Source organism: Monodelphis domestica, chromosome X (assembly GCF_027887165.1).
Source record: "Monodelphis domestica isolate mMonDom1 chromosome X, mMonDom1.pri, whole genome shotgun sequence".
NCBI classification, from domain to species: domain Eukaryota; kingdom Metazoa; phylum Chordata; class Mammalia; order Didelphimorphia; family Didelphidae; genus Monodelphis; species Monodelphis domestica.
In genome coordinates this window covers 36,736,286-36,748,562 of record NC_077235.1, presented here as the reverse complement: position 1 = coordinate 36,748,562, position 12,277 = coordinate 36,736,286, and the positions used below count along the sequence as shown (strand labels likewise).

Genomic DNA, 12,277 nt, shown 5'->3' with positions numbered 1-12,277 from the left:
ACTTTTTACTAGTAGATAATATTTTTAAATTAAAATTTTAATTTTTAAAACCATATATCCTCGTCTACTCCAGGACAATGGAAGTTCCACTTTTTTTTGGTGGACAAAGCATTTTACATGACAGTGTAGGTTGGGAAGGTGTGTATATAAATATATAGAGATCTCTCTCTCTCTCTCTCTCTCTCTCTCTCTCTCTCTCTCTCTCTATATATATATATATATATATATATATATATATATATATATATGCACACACACACACATAAATGCATGTTAAGAATATACATGAGTAAAACATTCCATTGCCATTCACTTGATTGGTTGGTCAGTTATGTATTGTTTTTGGTCCAGATAACAAATGTCACAACTCTATTCATGTTCATCAACATAAAACAAAATGATTTTCACATAAAAATCCCAGAAGTGGCATAATCTAAAATTTGCTCTCAAGTAAATTGCTTGAAGTACACAAATGTTAATCCTGCCAATTGATTTTAGGAGGCCATTTTGAATACTTGTTTCTTTTCTTACTTGAGGAAACTTTGAAGTTGTACGTACCCTAATTTTGCTAATCGTTTGGGGGCTTCTGTTTGAATCATTAACATTATTAAGCACAAACCTATTGATTCTTTCTCTCCTTTCTCACCCCCATCTTTTTGTTACTTTAGACAAACAAAGGTGATGCACTTGCCAGCCGAGTCCAGAACACACTGGGAAACTATGATGAAATGAAGGACTTATTAACCAATCATTCCAATCAGAGTCAACTAGTTGGAATTCCCAAGAATTCTATACCCCAGACTCCCACTGAAAAAAATGAACAAAGCTTTTTTCCTGATCAAAGAAATCGAATGATTGCACCTCATCAGGGCAGTAGCCAGTCAGTGCCTCTTCTGTCTTCAGTGACCTCGAGTTCAAGTCACCAGAACATCAGAAAACCAAGAGCTGATTGGCCACGAGCTGGCCATTGCTCCACCATTACCCAGGCAAGTCAGTCTACTGGTCTGCCAAATCGAATGAAACAAAGCAATCCCCATGATCAGCCTCAAGGCAGATATGAAGACCTGTTCAACTGTCAAAGTGACCAACACAAAAATGGAGGAATGGAGGACGCGAGCATGTCAACATCGTCCTCGAATTCAAGAAGACTTAGTCATTCCAAGGCCAGTGGTGGAGATCATTTTTATAAAGAAAGCATCCCTTGCCCATCCCCAATAGATTTTGAATTTTTAGCAAATGGGCCTATTTCTCCACTCTCTTCCACATCTTTACTCTCTTCGGCCAGTAGTCTTTCAGTCCAAAATTTTCCACAAGGCCTTTACTGCAAAACAAGTATGGTTCAGCAGAAGCCTACTGCTTATGTGAGGCCTATGGATGGTCAGGAGCAACTCCCAGACTTCTCCCCTGCACTGAAGCCGCTGCTAGAAATTGAGAGTGGATATTCAAGTCAAACATTTGGGACATTGCTGGAAGGAAAACCTAGTGCAACCACTGCAAAGACTAAACTCCCAAAGCTCACCATTCCTCAGCCAAGTGAAGTAAGTAATGTTTTACAATTCTGCATTTTTTTAGTTGACTGTATTTACAGTCAGTTTTCATTTAACTCGTTGAGCAAAAGATATACAAGAAGCTTCGACTTTTGCGTTTAACCCTTTTTCTTTAGGAGAGGGGTTAAACTTCTATAGTGAAAGGGTTAAACTTCATGATTTTTTTTGGTCTGGACATGTGATTTCATGGGCCTTAGGGAGCTTCTTCTGCAGAAACTCCCTCCACCGATGCAGATCAACAAGTTGTCTGTGACATAGAATCTTAGAATTGTCAGGGACTCTGAGAGCTTCAGTGACTTGTCCAGGCTCACATAGGTGGTGTGTGGAAGAGGTGAACTTGAACTCAGGACTTCCTGACTCCAAGGCCAGCCTTCTTCTATCCACTCTCATGAGCTGTCTTTTCCTTGACTGATCAGTAGTCACCAAATGTAGTACAATTTCATGATTTTGGAATCACAGGTGGGAATACCAGTCCAAAAGGATGAAAAGTCTGAATTACCAACTCCCCACCCACCAACAAATGCAATTTTAGTATTTTTTCAGTACAGCACAGATTACCGATCTTAGTTTTTGCATTAAAGGAAGAAAGGTCACAAATTAGTTCTAACTGTCAACTGGCTTTCACTAGCTAAGAATATAGTATAAAGAGAAAGATGGCATCGTGTGAAAGAAGGAATTACTGGAGCCAGGACGTGAAGGCATATTTTAAGAATCCTTTTTTTCCCCTCAATGCTTGCCAGGTTCTTTCTAGACAAACTGGTGATGCTTATTGCAATAGCCTTGTCCTCTCAAGGCATGCTGGCTTCTCCTAACAGAAAAGAAAATGATCAAATAAAGGAATTGAAGCTGAAATGTTAGGGACTTCCTCTGGGAAGTGTTGCATGTTAAAAGACAAACCTGGAGAAGTCAATGCTTAGCCTAAAGAAATGACTAGCTAATGGTGGGACTTCAGGCCCTGTGGCACCTGGGGGGGCATGGAGAGACCATATTTTCTGGCAGAGTGGTAATTAGTGCCTCTCCCATCATACCATGTGAATGACTGCCTTGAACACTTCTCTGTATTGCCAGCTGCCTAAGTGTTTCATTGGAAGCAACAGGATCCATCAGCGATTACCTCACCATTAATTTTTTTTCCTGAATAAGAATCACATACAGGTTGTTGAAGTTGTGTGATAATTTCCAAAATTCCTTGGGTTTTACAGGTAGTTTGATAGAACACAGTAGCTTTGGACAAGGCTCTTGTCTCTGTTCTATCACGATCTAGCATAGTGTCCTTGGACGACTTACTGACTCTCTCAGGTCCTCAATTTCCCCATCAGGGAAGTGCTAAGCTTGGTTGATCTCTAAGGATCATTTCAACTGATAGCCAAGCTGACGAACACCTTAAAGATTTCTCTGATTCTACATTTCATCTCTTTTTTTTTGAGCCCTACCCAGAAGAGAATGATGATGATTTCAGAGGATAGATCCACAAGGAGGGAGGATTGGGCTCTTGATTTTGTGTCCTAAATGTTTGTTTTTTAATATACTTTCCTTTTTGAAGACTTTATACTTTTTGTAACAGTTTTCCACAGATACTTGTCTATATTGTCTGTATCATAAGGTGAAATGATTTTTTAAAAAATAAATTCAACTTTACCTATTCTCCCATAATTTGTAAACTTAAGCAATCAGTATGGCATTCTTTATACTTTTGTATGTCTGTAGCTAAATTTCAATGCATAACGTACAATATCTTTTGGGATTTCAGTCCTCTAACTTTTCTTTTATAGGAATGACTTTGAAGGGATGTAAATTCACCTCTTGTCTTCTCCCTTTCCTTTGGTAGTAGTCGTCTCTAACTTCTTATATTCATGACAGCCATTCAGGACCAGTCAGGAAATGGTTCTCCAACCCAAGGGCTCTCCTGGAGAACCAAGAAAACCAAAATAGGATTTTAGTCCTAGGCCCATTTCAACAGTTGTTTTGACTTGAATCACCTCATTTTAATAGCTTTTCAAAAAGCAACAAAAATAAACAAAACCTTAATAACACTAGACCTGGCCTAAATTTGAAAATTCCTTCCTATTTTGGCTTTGAGGGTATCATTGTGAGGAACTAAATTGCTACCAACGTGAGGTCTGTTTTTAAAGTGATGCTTTGGGCAAGTTAACTTTCATGATGGTTGGCCAAGGAGAGGAATATGGCTATGTGGTAAAATCTGTAAGAAAAAAGGTCCATGGCTGGGGAATAGATATTATCTCTAGTACATCCTCTTGTGGAAAATGGCTCATGTGGAATAAAGGCTTAAGAGATCAGTGAGAGACAAAATCAAGAAAGCAGGGGGTAAGGGAAGAAATGGATAGCAGTGCTAGCTAAGCAGGGTTTCAGAAGGGTAGGGACAAAGAGAGCTTAGTGCTCTGAAATGGAGGGGTTTCTAAGTTGTAAAGAATAATGTGAATCCACGCTGTCTGTCATGAAAAGGAAAGGAAATGAGATGTAAGGTGGCCAAACAAAGGAGGAACTCAAAATCAGCTGGTGGAAGTGTGAGCATAAATATAGACAGGGTGGAGTGTTACGGAGCCTTGTGCCTAATGGAATTTATGTGGCTAAAACTCTAACCAAGACTGAAAATTCACCCCATTAAATCTTGATGCATTTTTCAATAGCACTTAAATTCAGTACTAGGTCCCGGCGCCAAGAGTTCCAAGTGTTGGGCCTGGTTAGTCTAGCAGTCTCCAGTTCCATGGTAAAATGCAGTGTTCTTTTCGGGGCCTGTGCAGGAGCATTTATCGATGAAGCACTTTGGTATTTTTCCTTGCTTGAAAATGCCCAAGTCTGGTGAGAGTATCTGTAGCATGGAATTCTTGGTTCTGAATCTCTCTTCAGCAAAGTCAATTGGAAGAAATATAGATAGATAAACAGGGATCTAAGTCACAAGATCCCAAACTGTCATTGAAAGATGATGGGGATGGAAGGCAGTTGGCAGGTATTTGCTGTTTCCAGGACTTTTATAGCTGCTTACCATTTTCACACTGGGAATACGAATGATTGCGTTTTAGCCTATTTTATTATGATGGTCAAGCTTTGCAATTACGAGAATTTTCTTTGAACCAATCGTGTGTCAGACTATTTTAAAACTTGATGTTACCGTATTTATTACCATTCCAGACAGCAACAAAGACTGATGTGTTTTGCAGTTGGGCTTGGAATAATTTTCTGGGAACTGCATCTGAAAACAGTAAAAGACCTATTTATATCAAGTGGAAGTGGAGGGTTGCTTGCAGATGGTGTTTTATTAGAAAATGCATTTGTTAATAAATGTAGCTTTGTACGTGATTACATTACAGATGTTTCTGTTTATTTTTACCTTAGGATAAAAATCTGCTGGTGTAGACAGCTTATATACTTTGGTCCAATCTGTCACTAGGATTGTTTGGCAAGTAAATAATTACACTTTCACAAAAGCCCCACTGATAGAAAGGCAGATGCATGGCTTCAGTTGGCCAGTCTATTAACGTGATGGTGAGGTTAGTGAGCTTTCTACAGTGCAACAATAATATGGCCTGCCCTCTCCTCAAAGTTCATTTGCCTTGGGATTGCCTTATTCATTTCCTTCAAAACTACTTCCTGCTCTTATCATTTAAATGAAACTGATGTGAACACAGGGATTTGGCCTGAGCTTTTTCCAGACTAGTTTTGCCACTCAGATGAAAAATGAGTATTCCCATTTGGAGCTGTAGCTGCTTTGCTTTATATCTTCAGTCGTGAATCATATGAGTGTAATTAACTTTATTTATTAGGAGGTAAATAGTAAACTCTAGTCCTTTTACCAGGGACTGCCCAGAATGCCATTACATGGCTTTGTGGATTATGGATGTGCCCAGCGAGCTCCACAGAGATGATGCATGGGGTTCTCTCCAATGGAAAGGATGTCTTTCCATTCACAAGCAGAATGTACAGACTGAGGTTCTCTGTCACAGTGAACCGTGAATTTTATTTACAGTACATATGGAGGGAAACATCACTCAATTCAAGGCTATAGCTAACTTGGTTAATTCCAACTTAATCAGAAATGACTGCACACCAGTGACACTCATAACTCCTTCACTCTGATTGTAGACATTGGCTCTGTTGTCACATTGTTTCCATGGCTGTGTGGGAATGAAACAACTTTATGGCCTTTAATGGGATATACGAGACCATAGATAGGTAGGTAGGTAGGTAGGTAGGTAGGTAGGTAGGTAGGTAGGTAGATAGATAGATAGATAGATAGATAGATAGATAGATAGATAGATAGATATAAGAGACTGAGAGATCTATTGGTCAAATGCCTTCCTGTTTCAGAATAGGAGAAACAAAGGGTCCAGGGACTTGGCTAAGGTCTCATAGGGAGCAGAACCTAGATCCTTTGATTCCAGAAGCAGCGGTCTGTATCCCACACCCAACACTGTGTCCCTGTGGCAAACCTTAAAAAAAGCAAGTGGAGATCTTGGTCACAGGGTACCTAGTGTCCCTTGAGACTTGGAAGGTGATATCTGGATCAAAGATCCTATGTCTTCCATAGCAGGAAGGCATCTTCCCAGCATAGGGAAGTAGACACAATCAGAAAAATGGAGCTTGCTCATGTAACCCAAATCAACGTCTTTTTCCTTGGACAAGTCATTTTTGAGTAGAGGCCAGGATGGGGAGATGATTGAAATATTCAGAATGTCCAACATGAACAAGTATTTTCCTTGAGCAGGAGAAGGAGCAGCAGGAGTTTTAGTTGTATTGGTCTTAGGCCAACTCACTGCACATTGGTTTGACTAAATATCAGAACAGAGAGGAGAAGTATTTCAGGTATTACTTTTCCCCAAGACATTATCTCTCTGCTAGGTATCCCTCATGTTTTGGGAATTTGGACCCCAGCTGTATGGCTATTCTAATCTAGGGCAGGATGAAGCAGGCAAATGTAGCAGAGTTCCATCAGCCATTGCTCTGTCCTCAGCAGCAAGGCTGTGTGCTAAGCCTGTGTATGAGGCCTGTTACGGTCCAATTAGGAAAGAGAAAATGCTTATGAAATAATCCTCCAAAGAAGCAGAAACCAGATGAGCAGTACAGAAAATCGGAGTTAACCGAGCTCAAAGGCACCATCCTCTCTGCGTAGGAAGATGAGAGAAGGCTTCATGGACAGTGGAAAATGAGAGATCGGCCTTGAAAATGGGAAGGATGTTGGTGAGTGATGAGGGAGGAATTAGAAGGCTTTCAGGAGAAGTGTGATGAGCATGGCATGCCCAAGGTGAGATACCGGTTTCGTTTGCAGCCTTACTTTCCCTAGGAAGAGAGGTATGGCAATGAAATCCATTGCTCCTTTACAGGGTTCCTGGGAAATCCTTGCTTTGCTCTCTCTGTAGAAGAAAGGGTCAGTAATGGAGGCCTGCTCCTCCCTGGAGTCCTTCCTGAAGGGACTTTCCAGTGTATTACTTCACTAGTTGTTCCTGAACTCTTTTGATTCTCTCAGTAAGGGCTTACATTTTAATCTCAGCCCCCAATATCAGCAACAACAGCAAACTCTGACCTTTTCTGATTGGTAGTTTCTAAATACACGCCACTCTGATAGTTTGTCCCGTCTGCTCATTAGGAAGGAAGTGAGGGTATCCTGAGAAGAGCCTGGATTTTCTGCATCTGGCTTCCTCTTTAACTCTGCTCCGGTGTCTGCTTTCTCAGGCATTGGAATTAATTTCTGAGCTTACATGTCACCTCGGATAATAGTGGCTATATGGGAAACACACACAGAGCTCAAACACGCTATACCGCGTGTGAGCTGTTTGGCTGTTATCATTGCTGGCTTAATTTAACTCCCGATGGCATCTGACTCCTCAAATCCTCAGCCAATTTTGAGCAGCATCAGAACTCAGAGGCAGTTCAAATTCCTGGTTTTGATACACTCATGTATGTTTTTAACTGTCTTTACCTCTTTTGAGGCTCATTCTCCAAAGGGGCTAATTCCACAGAAGGTAGTGGGTAAGCATTTTGTGTAGTTCAAGCGGAGCCCCAGTAGACGTTAGAGAGGCAGTGCGGTGTGGTAGATAGAGTCCTGGACTTGGAATCAGAAGGATTTGTATTCAGATCCTGCCTCAAACATTTGTTGGCTCTATGACCAAGTGTTGGCAAGTCTTCTCCTCGCAGCAATTTTCTCTTCTTTAAACTGAGGAGAATCATAATACCGACTTTACTTGGTTACTGTGAGGATCAAAGGAGACAATGCCCAGTATATGAAATGCTTTGAGAACCGTAAAGCTCTATGGAAAGGTTAGTTCTTCTTCTTATTCTAGTAACCCAGACAAGGGGGTCTCTCCACCCACTTACAATATTTCCTCAGAGTAAAGGCAACTGAGCTGAGCATAAAAGACAAAATATCAAACCCTTCCTAGAAGTTTGTGGACTTTTCCTGTGGAAGATGGATAAATGAGAGCCACTGACAGTTTCCACTTCTTTGATATCTTAAATATATATTTTTATCATTTATTTATATATATAAATTTATTTAAATTTTATATTTTAAATGTATACGAAATCAGTAATCCTCTACTTTAATTTTGTCTTCGATCAAAACTAGTGTAATTGTAATTGTAGACTGCATTTCACCAGAAATCATTATACTGGGGAAATGGGAAGTAGCTAGCCCTGGGTTCCTTTGGCCCCCAAGAGGGAAAGCTTCTATTTTCCAAGTTTGGGGACAGATTCAGGATGCAGATGAGTACTGAGTTTTTGTCATGTATGTTCTACGTCCTGCTTTTATCATGGGACCTATTGATTAGCTTAGGACCTTTAGAGCTGGCCATAAAAAAGCCTGCTCTCATTCTGCATCAAGGAGTGAAGAAAGTGAACAGGTAGAGAGAGAGCCATAAGAATTGGAGCCCAGATCGTAATTGCAAAGGGCTTTTGATAAGACTTCTCTATTTATAAATGGTCAAAGTCAGTTTCATGTTATTTTTAATTGGATGGGAAGATGAGCAATCTTGGGGGGCTTTTTGAGTTTTTTTGGTGTACCACTTTGGTTACCATCCAGAGCATCTAATAATAACCACCAGACTTTACATTTATTTCCCCAGTATTCTCCAGTTTTGTTTCTGTCATAAGAATCATAGCTCACATATAGAGTTTTACCTCTAAAGTAAGTGCTGCTTGTTATCTCAGCATAACATATAAGGACATTGAGGATCAGAAGTTAATTTTCACAGAGCTGGTAAATGTTCGAGGTGGATTTTGAACTCGGGTCTTCATAATTCCAAGCTTAGTCCACTATCATTGCTGCCAGGCCTCCTCTCTTTTGATCCCTACAGTGGCCCTGTAAATTAGTCAGAATAGGAAGTATTATCCATGTTTTAGGGAGGAGGAAATTAAGGCCAGAGGCCAAATGACCTGTCTGAGATTGTATGGTTATGGAAAGTAGAGTTAGGATCTGAATCCAGGTCTCCTGACTCAAGCCTGTTTTATGCTGTAGCCTGTGGTATGCTTTTGTTTAAAAGACTTTTAGAATGTGAGTGGAATGAGCTGAATCCAGTCTAGGCAGACATTTCCTTTTTGGGTTCATATTTTAAACATGGGTGGCTCAAAACATGAAAGAACGTTTTTTCTTATGATATTAAAGTTCAGTCATATGCGTTTCATTGGCAGATGTGGTGAGGATCCATTTTCTTGTGATATTTTAAACATGCCCTCACGGCCCTGCTCATCAAACCTTTCTGTCCAGCCTTTCCTCGGTTCATAAAATTTTCAAGGTTCTGTCTTGTTGTTGGGACTCCAGTAGCAAGAGTCTGTCACTGAAATAACCTGGGGAGGAGCTGGCTTTGGGAAACTGAATAAAGTAACTGTCCACAATGCTGGCCAGAAGTGATCACAAACAAAGCAGGAGTGAGCCATTACCTCAACACTGGCACCTTATTGAGTGTCTGCTCCTTGATCAAATGAACGTGGCCAGAACAGCCCAAGCATCATGACCAGCAAGTAAAGTAGCACAGTTGAGTGGAAGAGGTGGTGATCTGAGAGTTGGGGAACTTGGGTTGCAGGAGGCAAGTCAGTGAGCTTCTCTTGGCCAATGAAATGGACTCATCTCTGCCTCATTTGCCTTTTGGGTTTTGAATTGAGATTCTGTAAATATAAACTCTTTGCTAACTCTTTAGGGTGGCAGAAATGTACCCTGGCAGTAACATTTTCCCTAAATATTACCCCCAAACAGCAGTTCCTGCTCATAACGAGAAGGCACAGAAGGGTAAAGCTGGGACCAAGCCCAGGGAGTAGGAACTGTGCTTGTGAAATCACCTACAGGAAGGCACTCAACTTTCTGGAAATTGAAGATGCTTCCATTTTTTCTTTTAAGTGCTGCATTGAGCGTATGGCTATTACTCCTTAGGGGGACCCTTGACTTGGATCTGGAAGGAATCCTAGAGAGGACCTAGTACAACTCCCATTTTCTGGAGTATGAAGCTTAACCCCAGGGAGATTATGAAGTAATTTAGCCCCCTTCACCCAGCTACTCAGCAGCAGAGTTGATATTAAAATATCACATATCCTCTGACTGTGAATTCAACCCTCTTTCATCTGCAGCAGGTATGTAGGCTCCTCATTTAATTTTTCAGTGGGCATTTATTAACCTCCTATATGTACAACACCACGCTTGCAAAGGACTGTGGGATATGTTATACAATGAAGTTTTTCTCTTTAACACCCCCCCCCAATAAATAGGTGCATTTCTATATACACAAAGAAGAAGAACAGGAAAAGAGGAAAAGCACACATGTTTACTGGAACACAGATAGAGGACTGGAAGGAATGTTTGATCGATCATGTAGCATACTCATTTTACAGATGATGAAACTGAGGCCCATTTTTGCCTTTCTTAATATCCTTGGGGCTTAGTGCCATGCACATGGTACAGAGTAAATGCTTAATATAAATGTTTGATGGATGACTGACTCAATGCATCACATTTGACTGATTTTATCATGGTCTCTGTCACAGGGCTCCCTATACCATCATTTCATTAACAAATGTCAATGACCATCGTCTTCATTTGAATGAAACAGAGAAATTGAGTTCAAAATCATTTGGTTAGGTGGCATATGAGAATAATAAAGTGCTTTAAGACTTGCAAAGCATGTTACAAAACCACATTTTATCATCACAAGAACCCTAGGTATTATGATGATCTCCATTGTACAGAGGAGGAAACTGAGGCAGACCAAGGTGACTTGCCTAGGATCACATACCTAATAAATGTCTGAGGGTTGATTTGAACATAGATCTTCCTGACTCCTAGAGTTTTCTTCCAGATTCTTCTTCTGCACCACGTAGCTATTTTACAACATAGAGCACAATGAAGCAGAAAGCATAATAAACTTCAGAAAGTCCATAGACTTGGGTTCAAATTCCACTTTTTCCATGCTCTCTCTACCTTAGTAATCTTGGACAAGGACTGAGGCTCTCTGTGCCTCAGTTTCATCATATTTAAAATGATCTTGCTATTTGAACTAACATCCATTCCAGCTCGAAACCTGAGTGTTCCTATGATATGTGGTCCTGAGGAGGTGCACAGAGAAATCATTTTTCTGTGTCCTTCAGGACTGATTGACTGAGACTTCAGATTGGAACTTTTCCTGAGTCAACGGATTGGGAGCAGTTGCTCAGAAATTCTCAGTAAACATTTAGAGCAGATGAAATACACGTGGGCTAAGGAGGTACGGATAGAGGTACTGTCTCTGGGTAGTGCCTGTTTGTTGGAGTTTGTTGGAGGAAATGAGCTTTGAGCTCCGTCCTGAAGGGGAGCAGAGATCAGGTTGAATAATGAATGGCCTGAGAGAAGGAATGGTGTCTAGAGGAGGGGGGCCAAGAAAGAATAGCCTAAGATTTGGGTGACAGTAAACAGTTTGGCTGGGCTGAAGCTGACAAGTCCTGTTGTAGAATGAATGGTAAGAGATGCTAACAAATAGCTAAAGTTTGGACGAGAGCTGAGGACCTCCCTCCAACGTTCAGTGGAAGAGCCAATGGAGGGAGTTAAACCGTGGATCGGTGTGGCCATGAAAAGACCACGTCCTTTCAATTCCAGAAGGGAGGAAGATGGATTATTTTGGCACCCTCACACTCATTCCTTACAAATATGCCCAAGTTATGCAGTGTGACATGTGCTTCTGTCTGTCTGCCTTTGATCTCAGTGTGATTTCCATGAGAACGGGGACTATTCTTTGTAACTCGGTGCCTAGCACTGTGCCTAGCATTGAGTAAGTGTTCCATAAATGTTTGTTGAGTTGAATTGTGTGTTATGTCACAGATTTCCTGCACCTGTGACTACCTGCACCTGAGTAATGGGCCCAGCCCGAGCTGGAGAGAAAACGCTGGGCCTGGGTTTGGAGACCTGGGTCTGGATACCTGGGGCAAAACTTCCAAAGACGGATGGATGCCTGCTGCTGTGGACGAATTTCTGCACCTACTCACTTTTCTCATCTAGGGGAAGCAGCTCCAGGAAAACTGACAGGTGGAGTTGTGTTATATTCTTTCGGATCAAATTCTGCCTTTGGGCATTTGGTAAGCTCTTAACCTGCCTTGATTATAGTTGGTTTTAGAAATGTCAATAGGTAAGACTCTTAAGCCTTTTTATTTTCATCAGGAATTACAGCTTCTTGGATACTCTAGGGAAAATTCTGGGCAAGGGACAAGTAGGCCACAAGCCACGGAACAGCAACAACAGCTAACATTTCTGTAGCTCGTTA

At 41.0% G+C, this 12,277-nt stretch overlaps 1 protein-coding gene across 7 annotated transcripts in view; it reads left to right on the top strand.

Moving 5' to 3' along the window:
- The window catches only part of AFF2 (ALF transcription elongation factor 2), a 528,832-nt gene that overhangs the window by 227,899 nt on the left and 288,656 nt on the right, over positions 1-12,277 (top strand). For 4 of the 7 annotated variants that reach the window (XM_056809873.1, XM_007507264.3, XM_007507261.3 and 1 more), the window contains exon 3: positions 669-1,538. The exons of the other annotated variants lie outside the window; for them this stretch is intronic. In XM_056809873.1, coding sequence (XP_056665851.1) covers positions 669-1,538 — 870 coding nt within the window. The remainder of the gene's footprint in view (positions 1-668; positions 1,539-12,277) is intronic. 7 annotated transcript variants of the gene reach the window in all.